The sequence below is a fragment of the Atheta coriaria genome, unplaced genomic scaffold (assembly GCF_025399875.1).
Source record: "Atheta coriaria isolate IRGN ID8LTWV9N9 unplaced genomic scaffold, Caltech_Dcor_3.1 hic_scaffold_5_pilon, whole genome shotgun sequence".
Classification (NCBI taxonomy): domain Eukaryota; kingdom Metazoa; phylum Arthropoda; class Insecta; order Coleoptera; family Staphylinidae; genus Dalotia; species Dalotia coriaria.
Window position 1 is genome coordinate 460,440 of NW_027045447.1, and position 22,049 is coordinate 482,488.

A 22,049-nucleotide genomic window follows, 5' to 3' on the forward strand; every position below is an offset into this window, starting at 1 on the left:
AAAGAATGAGATTACAGAGGAACTTAAAAACGCTGCGCCTGGACTACTGGAAGACTCAGAGACGACTAAACTTGTTGCACCCTGCATGCTACCCTTTTATACCTACGGGTGATCCCTAAAAAGTAGTGGGGGTAACCACTCGAGTTGTGAGTTACCCACCATTGGCAAGAGCTTAAACCCCCACCACTTTTTGCGGGTCGTGTGTAAAAACCGCAGTTATAAAAGGCCGCACAGTGCTCACCGCGTGCCTGAGTCTTCCAAGGGTCTCCTCTCTCGCTGTAACCTTAATCAACCCTGTGAACAAAGATATTAAACACGCACGTACGTTCGTAAACAAAAGCACACTACCTTTATTTAAAATATATGTCGATAAACTCTAATGAATAAAATCTGGCTGGACATAGTCGAATCGAAGAGGGGTAGCGATAGAGACAAAGTGTGAACAAACATGAATGTTATTATTGGCAGCATAGCAAGCGCAAGCCTTTTGCATTTTCCTCAATGTAATTATCATAATATCGAATCGTTAAGTTATGCATTTAATGTAGTAGTAATAGTAGTCGTAGTATTCGTAACCACTGTAAGAACAATTACTATTTATCGATACCATTTAACAATATGAAAGTGTCATATCATCCTTATTAGGTTTATCATTAACGTGTACTTATTTATATCTGTGTGTGTGTGTGTTAGGTGTGTTCTGAATTCGAATCCAATATAAATATCGCTCCGCTTACATTCACACAATAATAGAATTATTGGTTAGCAATCACATCCGATCCGTGCCTTGAAATCCTTCATCGCCTTGCCTTAGTTTTATCTTTTAGTGCGGCTACATAAAAATATATACCAATCAATCAATCAACTCAATAGTAATTAAGGGCTCTTACAGTACTAAAAAATAATATATAAAATAGAACGTGAATATATTAATTATTATAATATTATTATTTGTAATTTCTTTCTCTTTTTGTTTGTATTTTTTAATGCCCTTTGCCTTCGTAGGTGTGCGGGCCAGCTAAAAGCAACTTTGTAATATATCAATTTCTCTCTGTACTCTCTCTTTCTCTCTCGTTACCATTCTTTGTATATTCTATTACATAATTTAACTGAAAACAAAAGAAGAAAGTGTTAGTCACGTCATGCGAGCGCGATGAGAGTGTTAGGTGCACTTACTTCTTCTTTAGCGTGAAGAAGCTGCGCCTCTTTGGATCATCCTTTTGCGCAGAGGCAGGTAATGTTTGACTACGCGACGGACCCGCCGAATCTGTCTCCTGCACGGCCGTTATCCGCGCTATCCAGTTATTCATGTCGGCGTCATCGTGTCCTTGCAATAAGAACTCTGCTCCACTCACCAACCTTAATAAAAACACCGAAAATATTAAAAATAAACTTTCTACAAATATGTTTACACATACTTTAGTCGGAAAACATGCTTCTTCTTCTTGTAATCGGAAGCAACAGAAGACTCAGCACCTCGTAGTGACAATGGCGGCTCTCCCTTGAATGTCTGATCAGGAGAACTCTTCGAGGTCTTCGAATCCTTGTAGAAATGTAGATGAGTGCCCTTCAGCACCGCGTAAACCTTGTCCCAGGAGCGGTTCGACGCCTTGCTTGTAGTACTCTCCCATTCGTGCTTACGCACCAGAGTACCTTCGCATGCCACCTCATCATCGGGACTCATACGCTCTAAATCATCAAGAAAACAATCAACACCCGAACACTACACGCGGTATACTTGCACTACAATACGTTTAAAATATATAATATAAAGAGCGTAAATAGAAAGTACCAATACCAAAAGAGAACATGAAATCACAGTGGTGGCTCGTATTTTATTGCTTGGAGACATAAAAATCGGTGCCGAATCATTGTTGGGTTGTTAAATATCGTGTTGTGTACGAGGGCGGTTAGATAGGCGCGCATGTTGTAACTTGTGTAGTGTGTTACACTCGTGTATGTTTCGCTACCTGATTGCGTATCATCATCGCTATGATGTCCCGCATGCGGTTTAGGAGCGCTCTTCTTCCAGCGGAAGCTCCTGAATGGGGACTTACTGCGCGACCGATCCTTGCGGCGCTCTTTTTCTAACGTACCGGTCGACCGAGAGGACGCTTCACAACAAAATCAAGCACACAAATAATCAAACAGAAAATAATGACGATATACATGAACGGCAAATTATCACACACAAACAAACAAAATCATGCAGTTTTCTTCCTGCACCACCATCAACATGCAATACTTACTGGGCCGTAGTTGTGGTTCGTGTGATTTGGGCCTAGCTTTGCTAGGTGAACTTGTGCCTGGCGTTTTGTGTTCCTGACTTGCCCTGCGATCGGCGGAGCTTATAGCATGCACATGCTCAAACGCTAAATTCAAACAAAACATGCAACAATCGTTATTTTAATACTAAAACTATAATAATGCAATCTACAATCACTCTAAGCAATGATTAATGATGAACGTCATTGGTTTCCTCTAGAAAGACAAAAAAGCGGTGCAAACATCAAGCAAAAAAATGTGTGTGATTATTTGTGTGTGTTGGTATTGTTAAAAATAGGAGCCATCACCATGATTCACCATGACACGAAGAAATGAGCTTTGTAAGATGCTAGTAGAAACGTAATGAATTTCAGACACCTTTTGGTTTACCTTCACCAGCGGGTTCGGTTTTAAGTGAAACCCTATGTGCAGTTACGGCAGCTTGCAAACAATTAGCAGTTAAAATGTGTGTGCGACGCATGTTTTCTTGTTAACAGATATCGATTTGGCGTTAAATTTTGTTGTTGAAGACTGTCATTAAGAAAATTGCTTTCAAAACTCTACCGAACACGAAGAAATGCGATCTTTTCGGCGGTTTGGAATCCATATCATTCCGGTAATGATTGAAATGCTTACCGGGACGCTCTTCTTGCGGTGAGGAGGCGTCAGGACGATCTTCGGGTGATTGCGTCGCGCGTAACGCTTCCGCTGCTTTCCTGCGTTCTTCTTCTTCGGCCTCACGTTTTGCACGCTCTGCAGCTTCGGCTTCTTCTTCACGTCGTCGTTTTTCTTTCAGTTCGAACTGTAGAAAGCATAAATTAGTATATAAATCCACAAAACAACATAAAACAACATAAAACAAGAAAAAAATACAAAAAATAAATAAACAAGCAGGAAATTATGATAAAACGTACCTGTGCAAGTGTGGAATTAGTAGAATAGGAATTTAAAGAACATGTATCATCTGACAAAGAATAATTGCTAGTAATATAGTCACGATGCAAAAACAAAGCGTCTGTGTCACTGTAAATGCGTGTTTTGCGAAAGGGACGTGCATGTTTCGGATACAAAAAGCTATCGTTCTCACGATGCTGATTAGGAACAAACTTCTCCACGCCATCTAGCGTGAACAAACGCCGATAATAAATCTTAGGATTGTAAAAATGGTCGCAATCGTTTACTATGGACTTCACAATGCTCGCTGAAGGCAGATGCGTTGCATTACAAGGTTTAACAGGAAGAGGAATTGTTTCAGGCGGTAAAGAATTACATTCAAATGTTTCGACATGTTCAACCGACTCTTGTGCAACATGCAAGTTATCCCAGAGGCCATCACCAACCCGTTTACCGAGCTTTTCTAACTACAAACACAAACAAATATTAATAAAAACAATCAACACCCAAAAACAAACAAATTAGTAACAAAACACATAAAACCCAATGAAATAACATGACTTACTGTTGTTAGACGTCCCAATGCTTCAAATCTCTCCTCTTGTGCAGCTGCAGACTTCTCAAACGCCTCGTGCTTTTTGATAAGATTCTCCACATCGTCAATAGTCTGCCCCAGTTCGGTACTCATCAGATACGGCTCTTGTGCGATGAGCCACTGCTCAGCAACAGCTGCGTCACGAGCAAACTGGTACACTTCCAGAATAAGCTGAAGATTCTCCCATCGTTCCTCCCAACGCAACAGCAGAGAATTACGCTGATTGCTCAACGCGAGCAACTTATCGCGGATCTCAGCGGTTGCGTAATGATTACGTGCTAGCAACTCTTTACCAAGAGACACGCAAGCAGTAAAATTATCCTCCCGGGCGTCAATCTCCGCCTTTAGACTCTGATGGTTGTTCATTAATGTCTCCACACCGCTGACATCACGTGGTTTTTCACCGGTGTTCATTTGTCTGATGACATCGTCCATCCATTGCATCAATGTCCTGACCAGGTTGAAGAAGCGGTACAAATCGCCTGTATCTCCAAGCTTGAACTTCCTCTGCTCACAGGATCCTTGCAGATTCATCCAGGCGCTGACAACTTCCGCCTCACGGTTGGTAATCTCTCTAGCACGGTCGCCAGCGTAGGCACTCTGCAACTTAGCGCTTTCTTCTTGAATCTGCTGCACCTGCGATTGTAAAGTTTGCAGATCCTGCATGAAATTCTGATGTTTCCGTTGTAAAGCTGATACGGAACCAGCGTCACGGCCGAGTTCATCACTCATCGCCACAGATTTCTCCATGATTCTACTGAGGACATCCTTGCAATCGTGGAAGAATTTGTGCAGCTCCTTGCTGGCGTCCAACATCTGTGTGCGCGTCTCGATTAACTCCAACAAATCCTGCCAGGCTTCATTCAAACCGTCCTTCCATTCAGCAACGGTTGCTGAATCAGTATGTCCGGCAGCAATGAGTTGATCAGCGACATCATTCGCTGCAGCAACACGCTCATTACCAATGGTTTCTGTATCCTTGGCGAATTCCTTGAATCTCTCCCACAACAACGTGACATGATCATAATCCTGACCCAATTCGTGTGATGATGCAACTACTTCACGATCGGCAATCCATTGCTCCAAATCACCAACATCACGATTCAACAAGAAGAGTTGTAGGGCTTCGTCTAATTTCGCGCGTCTCTCACCTGCTAAATCCTTTAGCCCAGCGTATAACTTATCAAGCTGTGATTGTTTAACAGCGACTTGTTCAGCAAGCGGATGTCCTTCAGCTGCGAGTTGTCTTACAGTCTCACCCAAAGAACGAATAGTATCAGCGTATTGTTCAACCACCGCGTCTAAACCATCATGTTTCTTGATGAGGTTACGTGCAGATGTTTCGTCCTTACCGCGGTCTTCAACCATCATGTACAACTCCTGCTCGCTCATCCATGCTTCAGCCTCGCCGGCATCAAAGAGATACTGCTGCGCGCGTTCGTTACGCAACAAATTCTCACGACGTTTCTCCAACGCGTCCTTCAACTCCTGCCAGGCTCGCAGGAGTTCGGTATTCAAGTGACTAAACTCATCAGCACTCTCGTGTCCTTCATCAACGAGTTTCTGTCCGTTGTTACAAACGGTGTGAATTCTAGGCTCGTGATTATCAATCTCCGTACGCAGGGATTGATTCTTCTTCATCAGCATGTGAACATGGAACAAACTATTACCATACTCATCAGAGGAAGCTTGCGGCATTTTCTCGGAAATCCAGAGGAGTTCATCCTCAATATCCCGACGGAATTGGAAGGCTTCCTTCTTCTTCTCCAAAGCGCGTTGGCGTTCAACCAGAGGTTGCTTCAGTTGTTCAAAGCGTACCTCCACTTGAGTCTTCTTCATCTTAATATCGTCGAGTTTCTCAGTGGGTACGGTCTTCTCCAAGTGTTTGGCTTGAGATTCAAGCTCGTTGACTTGACGCGCCTTAACCGCCATTTGTGTCTCGATCATTTGCTGCTTCTGCATGAGAATATTAACAGAAGCAAGATCCGAGCCGGTGTCATCGGCTTCGATTTGTTTCTCCAAGTCGTTCATCCAGGAGTCAATATCATCGCAGGTTTGATGGATGAGTACCTCACGATTGGCGTCGAAAAGACGCTCGCCTTTCTCGTGTGTGGTTGTTTCAAGGATGTTGAATTGATCAGACAATTCTTCAATCTTCGGTTTAATCAATTCAGCGTATTCTGGTTTATCTCGTGCGAGTTCTTCACCAGCCTTGGCTAAGTTACTAAGTCGTTCTTTATTCGCGCCGATTTCCGCTTCGAACGCCTGATGTCTTGTCCATTTGGAATGCACAGTCTTCGCGCTGCGATAGGTGTCATCTTGAGCAACCACGTGCTTCTCCTGCATCCATTCCCCGAGTTCTTCACAATCACGCAGGAATTGCTGCAGATCCAGCTGATCCTTGAACTTTTCTAGCTGCGCCAATGCACGATCCTTGTTAGCCTGTCGACGTTCTTCAATGGCATCGGTGCGTTTACCAATTTTATCAGCAGCAAAGTGTTTATCCTCAGCCAAACGCCGGGAGAACTGCAAAACTCCGTTGATTTTATCATCATTGGCTTCCATGGTGGTGAGGAAAGCTTCATGACGCTTGAGTAGATTCTCAGCTTGTTCCAAACTAGTCGGAATTTCGTCTTTGTTCAACTGGTGCTCTTGCTGAGTTAAAATCACCTCAGCCTGACGCGCGTCGCGGTTCAACAGCTGTAGATTCAACGACTGCGAGAGGAGATCCTGTCTATTCTCCCACATCTGACGCAGTTCATCCCAGCCGGCGTTCAGGGCCTTCAAACGTTCACGCAGGAACATGTATTGTGGGTCATCCTGCGTGCCAGGATCGGCAGTAATACGCTCACCATACTCCATCATCTTGGTGTAATCATCAGTGTAGTTGTTGATCTCCTCATGAATGCTCTGGTGTTGCGACAGGAGCTTCTCAGCCTCTGCCAGAGTACTAGGAGTATCCTCAGAAGCGACATCCGTCTGTGTACGTGCCAACCAAGCCTGGAAATGATCCAAATCACGCAGGAATCGATGTAAATCACCAGCCTCTTCCAATTTCGCATCGCGTTCCTTCAACATCTGCGTCAACTGCTCCCAGATGACTTGAATCTGCACAATTCTTTCGCGGATCAACGCAGCCTCCTCAGGATGATCATGTTCGATCTGATCAGCTTCCCTCTGCAACGAGGTGAGTTTAGCTTGAATCGCAGCAAGATCACGCTCCATGCCACTCAAACGACGTTGTAGAGTCATGATACCAGTCAAATCCATCTCCAAACTGTCAGTACTCTGAAGAATCCTCTTCTTATCTTCGATCCAGGTGACAGTCTCGCGGCATTCAATGTGGAACGTTTGTAAACCATGCGCCTGGTTCAACTCCTCCTTCTTACCCTCGGCCTTTTCGCGTAGTTCCGACCATTTCTGATTGAGTTGATTCTGACGTTGAGTGATTTGCTCACTGTCGGGATGTTCGACATGCAAGAGTTGACGCGCGAGTTGATTCACGACCGCCACACGACTCGCATTGGCATTCATCTCCTTCTCGAAGCCATCATAGCGATGTTTCATGATCTCCACATCTTCGATATCCCTGGCTGGAACCATCGTCTCCAACATGCGGTCCTTCTCGCTGATCCATTGCTCAACACCATCGCTCTCAGATAGAAGTTTGTATAGTGACAATGCGTCAAGCAGACGTTGTTTACGCAGCTTGGCCAACTCGTTCAATTCCTTGTACCTGTTATCAATAGACTCTAAACGTTTGGTCACCTCTGGGGATCCAGCCAAGTCTGATCCCAATTGCTGCGCTTGTTCATGCAATGATTGAATAACCGACGCGTAGTTCTTGAGCTCTTCGGTAACGTCCTTGTGCTTCTTGAGCAAGCTCTGCGCCTGCGCCTCATCACGCCCGACATCTTCACTGGACACCAAACGCAGAGTATCCAACATCCACAAATCAATATCATCCGCATCCGCGAACAATTGATGATAATCCACGGCGTCCTCAAGACGTTTACGGCGATTGGCAGTGAGTTCTTGCAGATGATTCCATGCTTGCAGGGTGACATCCAGTCGCTCCTGGATGGAATCCTTACCAAAGTTGTTGCGTTCAATGAGTTGCTCACCAACACTGAGAACTTCTTTGAACTGCGGCTCGTGCGCAGCGATTTCATTCTCCAAAGCCTTGTGTTTCACCAGCAGGAGATTAATCGTGGTGAGATCATGACCGATTTCATCAGTGGACACGATCTGATCCTTCTCTTTAATCCAGTTGTCTTCATCAGCCATGTCCCAATAGAACTGCCACAGGAGTCGGGATTCTTCAAGGCGTTCACGGCGTTCGACAGCCAGACGCACCAGTTCGGAATAAGCGTCTTCAAGTTGTTGCACGCGTTCTTCAACCAATGATGGTTCGCACGGACGATAACCCTCGTTGGTTTCGATGTCCTGGAAGCGCTGGGATTGTGCGGGAATGGCCTTGACGCGTTCGCCCAACACGTTGATATCAGCCTCGAGCAAACTGTGCTTCTGGAGCAGATCCTGAACACCCATCAGATGCTTACCGTAATCATCGGTTAACAAACGCGCCTTGAGTTCTTCCATTGAGTCCAAAATATGCAACATTTCCTATTTACAAACAAAAAAAAACACAAAACAATAAATAAAAATCATGTTGATGTAAATTTCGTAATATTTTATTACCTGGAATGTTTGCTGCAACTGCAAGCTCAATTCTAAACGCAAGCGACGAGCCTTGAGCAATTCCAATAGATAATTCCATAGGCGTAGTACATTATCCTTGCGCTGACTAATTCTATCGATATCATGATAGTTCTCAGCGGATAATTCCGACGCGACCGCCACGACAGCCTGCACACGCTCCTCATACGCAAGAATATCAGTTTCAATGGCTTCGTGTTTCTTCGCCGCGGCTTCCACCGCAGCCAAGTCATGCCCGAAGTTATCCTGCGACACCAGCCGCTGGTTTTCATTGAGCCACGTCTCGCGCATCGACGCCTTGCGATTGAAACGCGCCGCGAGCTGCTCCAGCTTCTCCTGGCGGATCAATTCCTCACGCACAGCTAACTCCCGTTCATGCTCGGCCTTTTCCAGCCGGTCCCACGCCTTGTTAATATCCGCAATCATTTTACCTTCCTTGGGAGTGTATACACGCTGATTATTCGCGCGCATCTTCGACTGGAGAGTAAAGAGTAAAATCTCCAGGTTGCCTTTCTCGACGAATTTGGGGGGTTTCTCCACGGTGCGATAGGCGCTAAACTGCATCAATTCCTGCTGCACACCGGCGAGACTATTGGCAAACTCACGATTGCCCAGAGCTTGAATGGTGCTCTCAATCCACGCGAGTAAATCACTCGTGAGTGATTCATACTCGCCAATCATGCGATCGTTGTCCATCGCGATACCGACGACTTTACCAATACGCTTGCCCTGCACCGTCTCCTGCTTCATCTTACTGAAATAATGGTAGTAAGTGACCACATAGGTGATGATGGATTTCTCGTCGGGTTGATCAACGAAGACATCTTCAGCGTCCAGTAGTGGTGTCAGACCGAGTTTATCTTCGGCGACGTTGAAAGCGTTATTCAAGTTGTGCATGGCGTTCGATTTAGACAACTTGTCGAATTGAATAATATCGGGTCGGTGTTTGTGAATGATAGCGTTGAATGCTAAACCGTCACGCCAAGATGTCGTAAAGTTGCGTACGTTTACATTATGATAACCAGCAGTTTTCATCTGGCACCTAAGGAAACATTAATGTAATTTATATAAATTTTAGTGAATAAAATTTAAACTAACCAAAGTAAAAGCGCATCTTTTGCAGATTTCGTTTCTTGATTATCGGTTTCTTCGATCGTAATATCCTGAATCTGGAACCGCAGGATAATCGTCCAGATGAGACCCAGCGAGAGGCGCGGATTCCCATCGACGATATCATGCGAGCCCATATTCTCAAGATGGACGCGCTGATCTTTCAAGAACTGCAGCGCTTTGTCGACGTTCTCCAAGCAGTGAATTCGCATTTTGCCTTTGGTAGGACGCGGCAATCTTTCACCTAAACATAGTACAAACATAATAAAAAAACAGGACATAAAATATTTTATTATTTTTATTACCTGACAGCACTTCTAATAATTTAATGAGCTGTTTGCCATCGCGCAGATCGACATAAAGGTCCGCGATGCGTGAGTTCACTCGCACAAGATGCGAATTCACCCATTTCTGAAAGGTCTTCTTCTGCACGCTCTCGCGCTCGTCCGCAAGGGCCTTGATCCTGGAGCGTTCGAAGAGCCGCGACGACGAATTACCGCCATCGTACTCGTACTCCTCGACAATCTCCTGCTGCAGACTGGGATCCCATCGATTCAAACTGATGTCGGTCGTCATTTTACAACCTTAGCCTAGGCAGGCCGCCTGTAATGATAATAATGCATATAAGGTTAGGATATAGTTCTGCGGAACTTGTTGCTGGTTCGGCGTCAGTTGGCGCGTCGGCGTCCCGGCGTCAGCGTCGCACAGGATCGATAGTGCGCGCAGCGCGCACCTACACACCGACACGCATCGCTCATATTGGCTGCGGCGGCATTGTAATGGGCAAATGGGGACCGAAGGGGGCGAATGAGGAAATCGCGACCTCGCCAAATTATATTACGCACCGTCGCCACTCGAATTTGGGTCAATTTTTGCGTTCAATTACAGGAAAAACAAGAAAACCTAATATTATCCCTATAAAAACAATGAAAATTTACTCTTTCAAGAGAATGAGGTCAAATTTACTTTTAGGGGACACCAGAGGGATGAAATAAAGCCATACATGTGAAGGGATGACTCGATACCGCCCTAGGTAAATTAATTAACTCTTTAAAAGCATGCAAAACACGAAAAAAGCATATTAAACCACCAAACAATAAAAATTACAGGTACGCTGCGTTGCCGGATGCGTTGTGCTTCCGCTTTAAATTTTTTGTCAATGTCTTTATATTCCGTCTGCGTGGTGCTCACCAGAGTAGAAAATAACAGAGCGCGCGGTGCGTTATTATTTTGCCCGATGAGCAACAAACTAAAACATAAACCGTTGATAAGCGGAATGAATGAATGATGTCACACACGCGGCAGGCATATTTTTATGTGCAGCCTTCGACCTACGTAATCGGCTTCAATGAGAAATTGTAAATTATCTAATGAATTTACCACAGAGTCCACGTTGAAGCAGGCAAAGATGACTCGTTCGTGTGGATGCTTAAAAATATCATTGACATTTGGACCTCTCTTTACACGTATGTACACTACCCGTAGAATAGAGAATAGTTAAAGTTAAGCACACAGGCATGTTCGTGTTCATTAATTTGACTTTCCGTCACAGGGCGTGGTAGCAAACACTTTTTTCCAGACTTCATTAACTTTACTGTGCGTCTTCGTGCAAACACGCTGCGTGCACTTGAGAATTTCTTCGGGGTTTCGTCGTGTTTCTTGTGTGTCGGCATTACAAACGTTACATACTTTCGTGTGGGTATAATAAGTTATAATTTCGTTAAATTTTACTCAGTAAATTCTTGGAATTTAACATAATTCAACATAAAATTATTTTTTTTTATTGTAAACAAATGTTTTTTGTTGTAAATTTAATGAAATTTTACTTGTATTGTAAATTTCTGCTTACTGTACACAAGTAAAACTCAGAAAATCAGAAAATCTGAAAATCATCAAGTCAAGGTCGACGATAAACACGGACTTAACTGAATTGAACTAAATTCTAGCCCGGCACGACTAATGGAAAATCCTGGTGGAAGCGCCGCGTCGATCACGCGAACTTCTTCATCAAAAACGCGAAGCCAGCATTAAAAAAAAAAGTAAAACGAGGACAATACAAATGTACAAAACAAAGCGCCACACATATGAGACTATTTTTATACATACTCGAACTGAAAAGCAATGAAATAAAATAAAATAAAATACATTTGAACAGTAACCGCATTGTGAACCACATTAGTAGCGTTATCATAATATTCGCCAATTAATTATTATGATTTAAAAGCAAAATATTAAATAAAAACCTAATAGACATTAATTACACGTCTATTTTTAGAATATAGAACATTAAAACTTTAAATGTATCAAATTTAGGTAGTTGTAGTTCGTAAGCAATTATTTGCCCAACTTTGCAAATTGCGAATGGCGACACAAAGCGCACACACCAACAATAACCTTGACAACGTAATATTTGTTAATACACACTACGCCAGTAGTACAACTACAGTTAACTTGAATTAAAAACTATATAATACGGGATGTGTCAATTTTCATTTGTCATTTTTGTGTTGATGGCTTTTTTAATGCAAATAACAAACATTTAGACCGCCATTTTGTTTATTAAACTCTAAAAACCTGCTTGTGTTCAGTGATTGGTTGAACGCGGACCAATCAGCAAAGACTTTCGTATCTTTATCTTTTTTCTTCTTATAGTTTTCTGTATTTTTTATTCTTTTTCAACTCAATCAGAGTTTATGTACAACTAAACGTATTTAATGGGAATTCAATATTCATAACTCAGTTGCCTGCTGACGTGTGAAATTGTAACACTATCGGTCAGTCAATGAGCAGTGCAATTACTCATGCACAGCCGGCCACGCCAGACGTTCGTAAAATAACGCGCAAAGAATGAAATGAAAGCAAAATTACACGCTTGGAATCAAAGGTGTAAACAACACAAACATTAAGCAATAATTATTACATACAAAACTACATCTACACAGAACTACAACTCACATATTTTGTATTTTTAATAATTTTTAGCATTATTTTATGTTTTATAAACACCCTGTATGTGTGATTGTAAATAATGCGCCGCGTAACGTCTAATAATAGCATAGACTTGCTTCAATCGCATTTTGTGCACAATTTATAAGAATCAGCACCTCGTTATTATGAGAATTTCAGTGCACAAGTGTAGTGTGTGTGATTCACAGCGCAATGTAAATAGTAACAATCGAAAACAAACATTATCATCATTATCACATCAAATAAACGCGACAAAGTGTACCGATATACCAAGATTATACTTACAAGTGTACTATCACACCTTGCTGACACTAATCACTAATATTACGTTAAAAATTGTCACAATTGACACCAAATAATAATAAAAAAAAAATTTAAACTTCAAATAAACGTCTGAGTCATCTTCAACTGCGTTCAACTCAAGTTGAAACACTTATTAAAACACGTCTGCGTGTTTCTCCGAGACGAAAATATCAAACGATGCAGATGCGCATCCAGCGCAGAAGAAATAAAACGCGATGCGCCTTCGGGCCATCCAGGGAAACAAATAACAACAAAAAAGAAACTGGTTATGTGGTTATTTCAGTGTGTGTGTCAGTCAGTCATCGCACGGTAGGACAAGTTACGTAATAAAATGAACAATCAGCATTATACAGGGTGTTAAATACCAAAAAAATACAAAAAATACAAAATAATCGTTGTTAAGTTACGAAACTGAAAACAATTACATCATTGCTGGAGCTAAAAACATGTTTCTTGTTTGTTTTCGTATCGTGAGCGCGCGCAGAACGCGATTTCGAGTGTAATAATTAAAAAAGTACACACAATATTATCGCGGTATCGTGTGTAATGCTTGCAGTACACTTATCGTAATTTAATTAACTAGATAGTGTTTCCAGTTGCAAGTTTCACGTCGATATGATGAAGATAAAATAATAAAAATTCGCATTTCGCACATTTTACATGCATGACCCAAATCCACGTTCGAAAATCTTAAATTTTCGGCTCGCACGCAATTCACGGCTATTAATATCGTGTGATAATGGCGTGAAGATGTTTCAAACACACAATTCGCATGTATTCGATCGATATTTGTGGATTTTGTGATTTATTTCGACTTACATCTCCTGTTTATTTGTTTGTAGTTGAAGTTGTATGAGACTTTCTACGTCTGCTGGTGTTTGCAGGCTATTTTTAGAGGTGATCCAATATAAAAAAATTATTCCGCCGAATCGCGATGAAGTCAACGCAAGTGAATGTGTTTTTTTTATTCACTAGTGCAAATGCAAACTGGTGACGGATTACTAGTAGTTGAAATACATAGTGTGCCGTTCGTCCTCCTGTCTATGAATACCTAACATTGTTTCATGCGCGGCGTCGCCGCCAGCGTCCATCGCTTCCCTTTTCCCGGAGTTGAGTTCAACGACTCTGACATCATCGGCCGGCCATATCGTAGCCCTAATAACACCGCTTGCGCGCCGCGATTTCTTTACGGTGCTTTCGCAATCGTAATCACACCCTCAACCGATAAAAAAATTCACAAAAACTAAAAAATTGATTTTGATTTTTATCTGAATCTTGCAAAATCATTACCTATGAGATAAACAAATTTTGTTTTTAATTTTTCTGTGGAGGTTGGTAGTATTGTTTCCTAAATAAGCGATTCGCGATTGTTTTATGTCAATGCGAGGTGCGCGATGGGCCGCACCGTCGGCAAGATCCACAGCCATGTTTAAAGGTCAGGGGATATGGCCGTGTGTAGCCGACTTCGAGGCGTGATTACAGCGGATTTATACTATGGATAGAAAGATGCACTCACCTTACGGTTGTAGTCGCTCTAGATAATCCAATATTTCGCTCAACAGCACTTATTTTGCGCCACCGTACAATTGTATCGCAACATTCGTGTGCACGCTCACGCCCGACAACTCTGACCTGCGTCCATGTTGATTTTTGTACTGAACGAGCGCCGAGTCGCATCCGAGGATACCGATCGGGTGTTGTGCGCCGGGAGGTGCTGCCGTCTATGCGGCGATGCGCTGTACTAATGAAGCACACACCCAGATTCGAAGTGTTTTCAAACAGAAAATATAAAAATCATTAAAAACATTAAACTAATCATTAAAACAACTTATAAATTAATATAACATAGTAAATATTAAATAAATAACTAAAATATATGTGAATTTATGTAAAAAACGTTTGTTTTGTTTTTTGTGTAGGTATAATGCAAATTATTGACGTGTATAGTTGGTTGCCTATAGTAAATATCAAAATGGACTCCAATCCAGCATAATATATGAATCACTCATTCAAAACATGATAATATTCATAAATAAATACGTCTTTACGTATTATATGACACTTCATCGTGTTAAATTATTATAACTACCGTATAAATGTCCCGATAGACGTAATTACAGCATTATTGCGTGTAAATATGATACTTTTATCAAGCAAACAATAGCATTGTTATCATTCTTTTATAATTGATAAATATCGCGTCTAGAACTATAATTTAACTATATACACTATTACTAAACTATTTTGTCTACACGTGTACAAAAAAAACTCCAATAATTTACCTAAAATTCCTTAAAAATGTCTCAAATGTTTAAAATGCATGTTTCCACGCGATTGAACAAAAAATTTCAAGTTCAATGACTATTATCTAACAATAAACCGTCTAAAACTGTTTAATGAAGCATTGCTCGACGCATAATAATCTCTCATTCTCAATGATCAAATATGTGTTTAAGTTTGACTCGCAGCGCAACATAGTAACAAATATTAATATTGCACACAGTAGCATTAACATATGAAAATGGAACGGAATCCTCTCTACTTTGTACGCCACGCACGTGGTCGGCGAGTGCACAGACCAATTTTAGCCGTGTTACAATCATTACAAAGTATCACCACATCAGCGGCGCATCGCCAACCAAGGACAAATTTAATAGATACATATATAAATTATTAACAATCAGATGAAAACTGTAATTTTGGACGTATACACCGAAAAAATGTAATCAAAATGGCCGCTGATGCATAATTTGGTGTATAAAATTAGTTTTAGTATATTTTTAGACAAAATATACAAAGTAAACGTGTTTTGGCAGTGATTTTGCTTGCCAACGCATGAATTCAACCTTTTTGAGCCCAAATGTGCATTGGGAAATGAACTGAACACAAAATGGCGTTGAATAAATCAAAAATCAATAAAAATAAAAGAAATTCTTTGATTTTTAGCATATTTCAGCCTTGATATCATAAAAATTAATAAATTTTAAAAACCTGCTTGTTTTGCATGCGTCAATGATGCTTTCAGGGGAGCTTTCGTTGATGTAAATACTGGTCTGCCTTCCCATCGACGAACAGTTGTTGCCTGGCGTTCGGCTGAGTCGCACGCAACGCATATTGCGGGGCCACGAGCAACGACCAACATTGAATCATTACATTACACGCGTTCTGTCTACAACACCGCGACTCGCTTTCCTTGCGTCTGGGTTTCATTGCCGTCGTCATCGAGTGCATCGCGCTCTTTGTCCGCCCAGCCGACGAATTATTCAACGTGGATTAATCCAGCGATCATTTCCTGCAAACCTGCGAGGAGCACGAAGTATTATCTGTCAAAAAAGGGCAAAACATTAACCAATCAGGTAAGATACACAATAAAAACAAGAATAAACTTAGAATAAGTGTTGGAATGAAATATGCAGACATTATTTCATCATTGTTCATGTTCCCAGCGCGTGTTTGTCGAGATTTTTTGCCAAAATCACAAATTAACCTTGAAATTTAATAAAATCAAAGATGTATTTAAAATTGTCAATTGTTTTGCCCAGCAAGCAATTAATTAACATTAATTTACGTCAATAAAATCTTTTTTCATCTTAAATTAACGAATTAAATCATATTATTGACGTTTTTTTTTATATTTTTAAAATTTGCACATGTTTAACTGCGCAATTAAAATAAAATAAATAGGAAACTCAGCATTTTTGCGTCTGATTACGTCGGCATTGTTTAACACTTTCTGCTATCACCGCTATTATCGAATTAATCGCAATATTAAACCAACATACATGACAGTAAATTATCCGCTTCAAAGTCCAACTCAAGTCTGCCTCAATGAAACAATTTATTTAAATCAACTCAGTTCGCAAGTATTTTTACTGTGAGAAAGCAATAAACTTGATTTCTGTTAATATTTTAAACTTTGTATGCATTTTAACCTCAAAAACCTACAAAAATTAACTCATTCTTTGTTTTAGAATGTCTGTGATACGTCTAAGCCTTAAACGGGGCGTCAATTGTCTCTCTGCCAACATTTTACTGCAAAACCAACAAAAATTCGTAAGTTTTACACTTTTTTTCGACTTTTAACCCTTAATTTTCCATGTATTCCATAGGTGGTGACAATAATGGCCGCCAAGAACATGTCCACCATACCTGTAACAAAAAACATAACCTTGTTAACAAACGACAAGGCAAAATCAATCTCAGACGTCGCCGAAGACAAACCGTTGTCCATAATGCACGCATGGCTCCTCGCACGTCCGAAACACATAAAAAAATACGCGGATATTTACCTAGCGAAGAACTTCAATGTTTTAACCGTTAACGTATCACCCTGGCAACTATTATGGCCGCAATCAGGCACACAAGTCGTCGCTGGTGATCTGCTGAAGTTCCTCACGTCGAACTTCCTCACCAGTCCACTATTTCTACATGGATTCTCAGTTGGTGGTTACGTCTGGAGTGAAACACTTGTTAAAATGTCTTCTGAGCAAGAAAAATACAAACCGCTGACGTCACGCTTCGTCGCGCAAGTCTGGGACTCAGCCGCTGACATCAACGACATCCCTGACGGCATGCCGAAAGCTCTCTTCCCGAAAAACCCCGTCATGGAGACCGCAATGCGCACGTACGTTAACTACCACATGCGCACTTTTGACAAAGTCGCCACCTGTCACTACATCCGTGGCTCGCAAATGTTCCACACGAACTTCATCCGGACGCCATGTTTGTTCATGGTGAGCGCACGTGACCCCATCGGGAAAATCACCTCCAATCAGGCGGTGCGTGATAACTGGGAGGCGCAGGGCATGGAAGTGTACTGGAAGGACTGGGTGGACTCACACCATGTCGGGCACTTCATCAAGTATCGCGCCGCTTACACGGAGCTACTAGATGAGTTCCTTGATAAGGCAAGTGATGCACACAAGCACGGTCACAAACGTATTATGCAAATGCAAGCGAAGCTATAATCAATAAATCCGAAATAGGTAATCTGAGACGCGACGTGAACTATGTATGATGTTTCAGGTTCAATCGAATCTGATCAGAGTAGAAAGCGAAATAAGACGCAAACAAGTTCGTGAATGATTGCAAAACTCTTTTCAATGTTCTCTGCGCCCTCCCAGCTCATGCATGTCTCCTTTTTATGAATATAACCTTGAATTTTCATTTATTTTGGGAATTATTAATATAATATCTATGATATCAATATAATGTGATAGGAATATTTAAACTTTTTGGTTCTTTTATAAGATTAATCATAAAATAAACGAAATTTGCACGAAAATTGAATCTTTTCCTTACTAATACTTAATATTCTTGTGATAAACTTATGGTTAGTGGTGGAAGCCATCTTTTTCTTCTGTCAAAATGCTTCACAGCTTAGTTTCTTCACTTATTTCATCTTCAAACGGTGGAAAATCTTTATTTCGAGGGGAATTCACGCCGGTTCAGGTAATAAATACTATCTTATTTCTGTATTCATTATGAAATAAACTTAAACGTTATTTTTTAACCTGTCTAACTTCTTTTAACCTATTTTATGGTAAATTTGTCATTGGGAAACATTTTTTTATGATTTTATGTCATAAAAAGCATTGCATACTCTACCACTGCCCTAATTACAACATTTCATTGTTTGAAATGCAATGATTTGCATAATTAATCAATAGAAATGTCGCATATAACCGGAAATTGCATTTTTTGCAATAAAATTACTTGTTTTTTGTTAAAAACTAGATAATACAATGGTAAAAAGTATATATTATGATTACCGATAGTTATAATTATCATTTTTGTATTATCATAGTTATAATCTGATAATATTAGATTAAATAAATCAACTTACTTGAATCTGCATCACTTTACACGCACATTGCGCATATTCATAGGTTATACAAGCAGTCATGGCGGCCAAGTATAGGCAACCAACCTAACTCAATACAACCAACCTAAAACATAATAAAACTAATATTTACGATCCTGGCAGGAATAATGCACCACATCTCCATTGGGATAACGAATCAATGCACTAAAACAAACAAATTAACACACAAAACATAATTTTAACCTACAAATAACATTACCTCTGTTTTCCGAAGCGTTTCTTACACGCAGGACAAATATTCATGTCAGTTATCAACACACTTTGACTTTCAAGATGTAGCCGCATCTCTTGACACTGCAAATGTTCCGCATACAATAATCCTTTCAAAAGTTGCACTCTTCTCCTATCCTTCAAACTCTGCTGCATAGCAATTTGCAAAAACTTATAAATCCTCGACACTGGAATATTCTCCGGTAAAACATCCAAGACATCCAGTGGATTAATACAAGAAGCGTTGTCTTCCAGTAGTTTCAGAGCAGCTTCCAGATCAGTCTGCGCTGTTTTCGGCGACAGCGTAACCCCAGGCAGGTTAATATTAAACCCTTCAGGGTTTAACAACAATTTAATCAACATAACATACACTTTATCTTCTTGATTATAAGTTTTGTTGCAGTAATTGATGGCTTTTTCAATGTCACCCAACGCGCGCACATAAATAGCCAGTGCTTCTTCATGTTTTCCTAATTTTCCAAGAATCAACGCTCGTTCTTCAAGCAGAGCATTGGTGGGAAAGTGTATCAACACAGTTTCGGGTTTATAATGTTCAGAATTCTCTAGGAATTCAATCAGTTTCTTTTTTGTTACCTCCACGCCAGGTTCATCAATCAAAACCTTCTCGCGATATTTATGTATGAGTGAATTATGAAACAATGGATTTGTATCCTTCCAGATATTAATCACATGCTCAAGATACGGAATGGCTAAATCTATGTGTGATTTTAACAGATAATCAAGCACACGTGGTCGTGGCAGTGCTTCAACTTCGCCTAAATCTTCTGTGAAGATTTTCAAACCTTCCTCGGGGGTTTTATTCAACACCCAGTCAGCATACTCTAAAATCAACCCCATGTCTTTATTACCCAGGTGTTGTAGATATGTAATACTACGTTCAACATTATCCTCGGTTTTTAACAGTTCCAAAGCGCGTCGGTGTTGTCCTTTTGTTTGATATAAAATAATCAATTCGTTGTTTTTCTTGTATTTTTTTAAAGTTCGCTCGGCTTCCGCCAGGTGGCAGTTGTTCGACCGCAACAATGGCGCAACCAGCGCATCATTGGTTTGCAGGTAACATTTTAATAAAGTTGTGTCAATTATCTGCACATTATTCATATTCGCGGTGGTGTTAATGTTTTTCTGTGCTTCTAAAGCGTATTTAAACCGCATTTGTGTTAAATATTCAATCAAAGCTGTCAAACCTTCTTCTAATTCTTTCCCTGCTAAATGACTAGTGATTTCTACTTTTGGTTCGTCACCTTGCGGTGGTAGCAAGTCAGGAAAGAGTCTGATCACATGATGGACGTTAGTTCCGAGTTTTAAGAACTCTTTCATGCTTTGGTGGTACTTTTTCTTGTTGAATAACTCGTATGCAAGGCGTGTTTGGATGTCATAGATGATTTTATCTTTTTCTATGTCTGTTTCATCAGAAACATTCTTTAAAACAATGAATAATTTAATTTTAAAGTGTTTTATGTTTAAAAATATGACTTACCGTTAGTTTTAGTGCTAATTCAAATTGTTTATTCTCTAATAATGCGTTTCTTTGTATAGGAATGTCAATCGCACGGAATAACCAAACTTGTCCGATAGATGCCGCGTAGATAATCCCCTGCTGCGCACGAGATACAAACCTAACCTTACCTAAATCAGGAATAGTTTGTATAACTTCCTCTGCTTCGATTGCATGCACTTCCGCTGTGTCTCCAATCAAAGCAATGCAATATGGCTCGTCCCAGACAAGCGCATGCGGAGTTCCGGACCATTTTAATATTTTCGACTTCTCAGCGCCGCCTTTATCATTAACCAGGAAGGTTTGCTTGTCTCTAACCAAAGCAAATGTCGTATCTGATGCTTTTATTACAAATGGCTCATTGGATTGATTGCTTGATGTTGGAAACAAGTCATTCCATTTATCTTTTAACTAAATTAACAAAAATCAACAAAAATTAATAAAAATAAAAAAATCAAGTTTTAAGTGTTTAGATGTTTAATTACCTGATAACATGAGTATTCATTCTTATTTCCGACACAAACTGTGTTCTGGCAGAGTGCTATGGCCTTTGGAGCATCATTAATGGCAACATCTTCTTCCAATTGAAGAAATTCTTTCTTTGCCCAGACGTAAAATTGCAGTTTTTTCTTGACATACACGCACATTCGATAGATGGAGACTTCTTTACCAGTCATGGTAACTTGTCGGTTAACATCAAGGGTGAATAAAGTGGCACCGCGGGTTTTATCCAGGGTAAAAGTTGTGGCAAAGTTTGATGAATTTATGTCATGGACTTGAATTATGTTATCTGAACAGATTTTAATTGATTTATTTATTTAAAATAAAATTGTGTTTGTTGTGACGTTACCTGTGAGACTTATTAAGACATTGTATTCAGCAATGACATCCAATTGTTGAATTGGTTTCTTGCTGAATGTTTTATTGAATCGCATCAACTGAATCTCTGGTTTATCATCATTTAAAGTGGTTTTTACTACGTTATACATCAAAAGGGAACCTTGTCTGGTTCCCAATAGTAAGTATTCATCTAAAAAATTGTTTTATATGCTTAGAAACTTCCTTTTTGTATAAAATTTGATAAGAAAATGTTAAAAATCTTACCATATGAGGTAATGCATTCAATTTGGACGCTGGTGTGCTTTAAAAGCGGCGATAGTTTATACACTTCATGCATTTTGAGTAGTGATTTTATCCTATTTATTTATTTATATCAAAATATCACGAAAAACATTGGTATAGTAGTCTAATTTTAATAATAAACTAACGAAATATAATATTGTTTCACTATCAGCTGTGAATGAAGGCAGCAGTAACTTTTTGTGTAAAGTTGGTAACCAGACCAAATAAAAATTAAAGAATTTGTTTATATTTTACTTGTTTTGTGCCTCCAGGATAGTTTGTACATCTTTATACGGATAAATTTATATGTTTTAGAAGGTTTTAAAGTGTGTTTTTGCTCAATAAATAAATAAAATAAACAAAACTTTATAAATTCTAGTGACATTCAAAAGTAACTAAACTTCGCGCCAGTTTATCTTTCTAACCTTCATATTTAAACAAACTCAGAGTCCATCAACCGAATT

At 40.2% G+C, this 22,049-nt stretch overlaps 3 protein-coding genes across 7 annotated transcripts; 1 reads left to right on the forward strand and 2 right to left on the reverse strand.

The window, feature by feature from the left end:
- Positions 1-322: 322 nt before the first annotated feature.
- beta-Spec (spectrin beta chain) lies at positions 323-14,526 on the reverse strand. Of its 5 annotated transcripts, XM_065302270.1 has the most exons (11): positions 14,370-14,526; positions 9,889-10,186; positions 9,572-9,827; positions 8,456-9,515; positions 3,725-8,380; positions 2,902-3,067; positions 2,250-2,372; positions 1,971-2,114; positions 1,419-1,689; positions 1,177-1,359; positions 323-1,109 (listed from the first exon to the last, which is right to left on the reverse strand). In XM_065302270.1, exons 2-11 carry the CDS (start codon positions 10,157-10,159, stop codon positions 1,106-1,108), a joined length of 7,134 nt encoding a protein of 2,377 aa, XP_065158342.1. In that variant the 5' UTR covers positions 10,160-10,186; positions 14,370-14,526; the 3' UTR covers positions 323-1,105. The 5 variants fall into 5 exon arrangements, with proteins under 5 accessions (XP_065158342.1, XP_065158343.1, XP_065158344.1 ...); XM_065302271.1 differs by lacking the exon at positions 2,250-2,372; XM_065302272.1 differs by lacking the exon at positions 1,971-2,114.
- A 1,384-nt stretch (positions 14,527-15,910) lies between these two features.
- On the forward strand, positions 15,911-18,137 carry l(2)k09913 (lethal (2) k09913). The gene is made up of 4 exons (XM_065302280.1): positions 15,911-16,209; positions 16,825-16,906; positions 16,963-17,760; positions 17,879-18,137. Exons 2-4 carry the CDS (start codon positions 16,826-16,828, stop codon positions 17,936-17,938), a joined length of 939 nt encoding a protein of 312 aa, XP_065158352.1. The 5' UTR covers positions 15,911-16,209; position 16,825; the 3' UTR covers positions 17,939-18,137.
- Positions 18,138-18,593: 456 nt separating this feature from the next.
- Positions 18,594-22,020, reverse strand: Vps39 (vacuolar protein sorting 39). The gene is made up of 6 exons (XM_065302279.1): positions 21,568-22,020; positions 21,314-21,493; positions 20,949-21,253; positions 20,446-20,874; positions 18,937-20,387; positions 18,594-18,881 (listed from the first exon to the last, which is right to left on the reverse strand). Exons 1-6 carry the CDS (start codon positions 21,638-21,640, stop codon positions 18,818-18,820), a joined length of 2,502 nt encoding a protein of 833 aa, XP_065158351.1. The 5' UTR covers positions 21,641-22,020; the 3' UTR covers positions 18,594-18,817.
- Between the last annotated feature and the right edge of the window lie 29 nt (positions 22,021-22,049).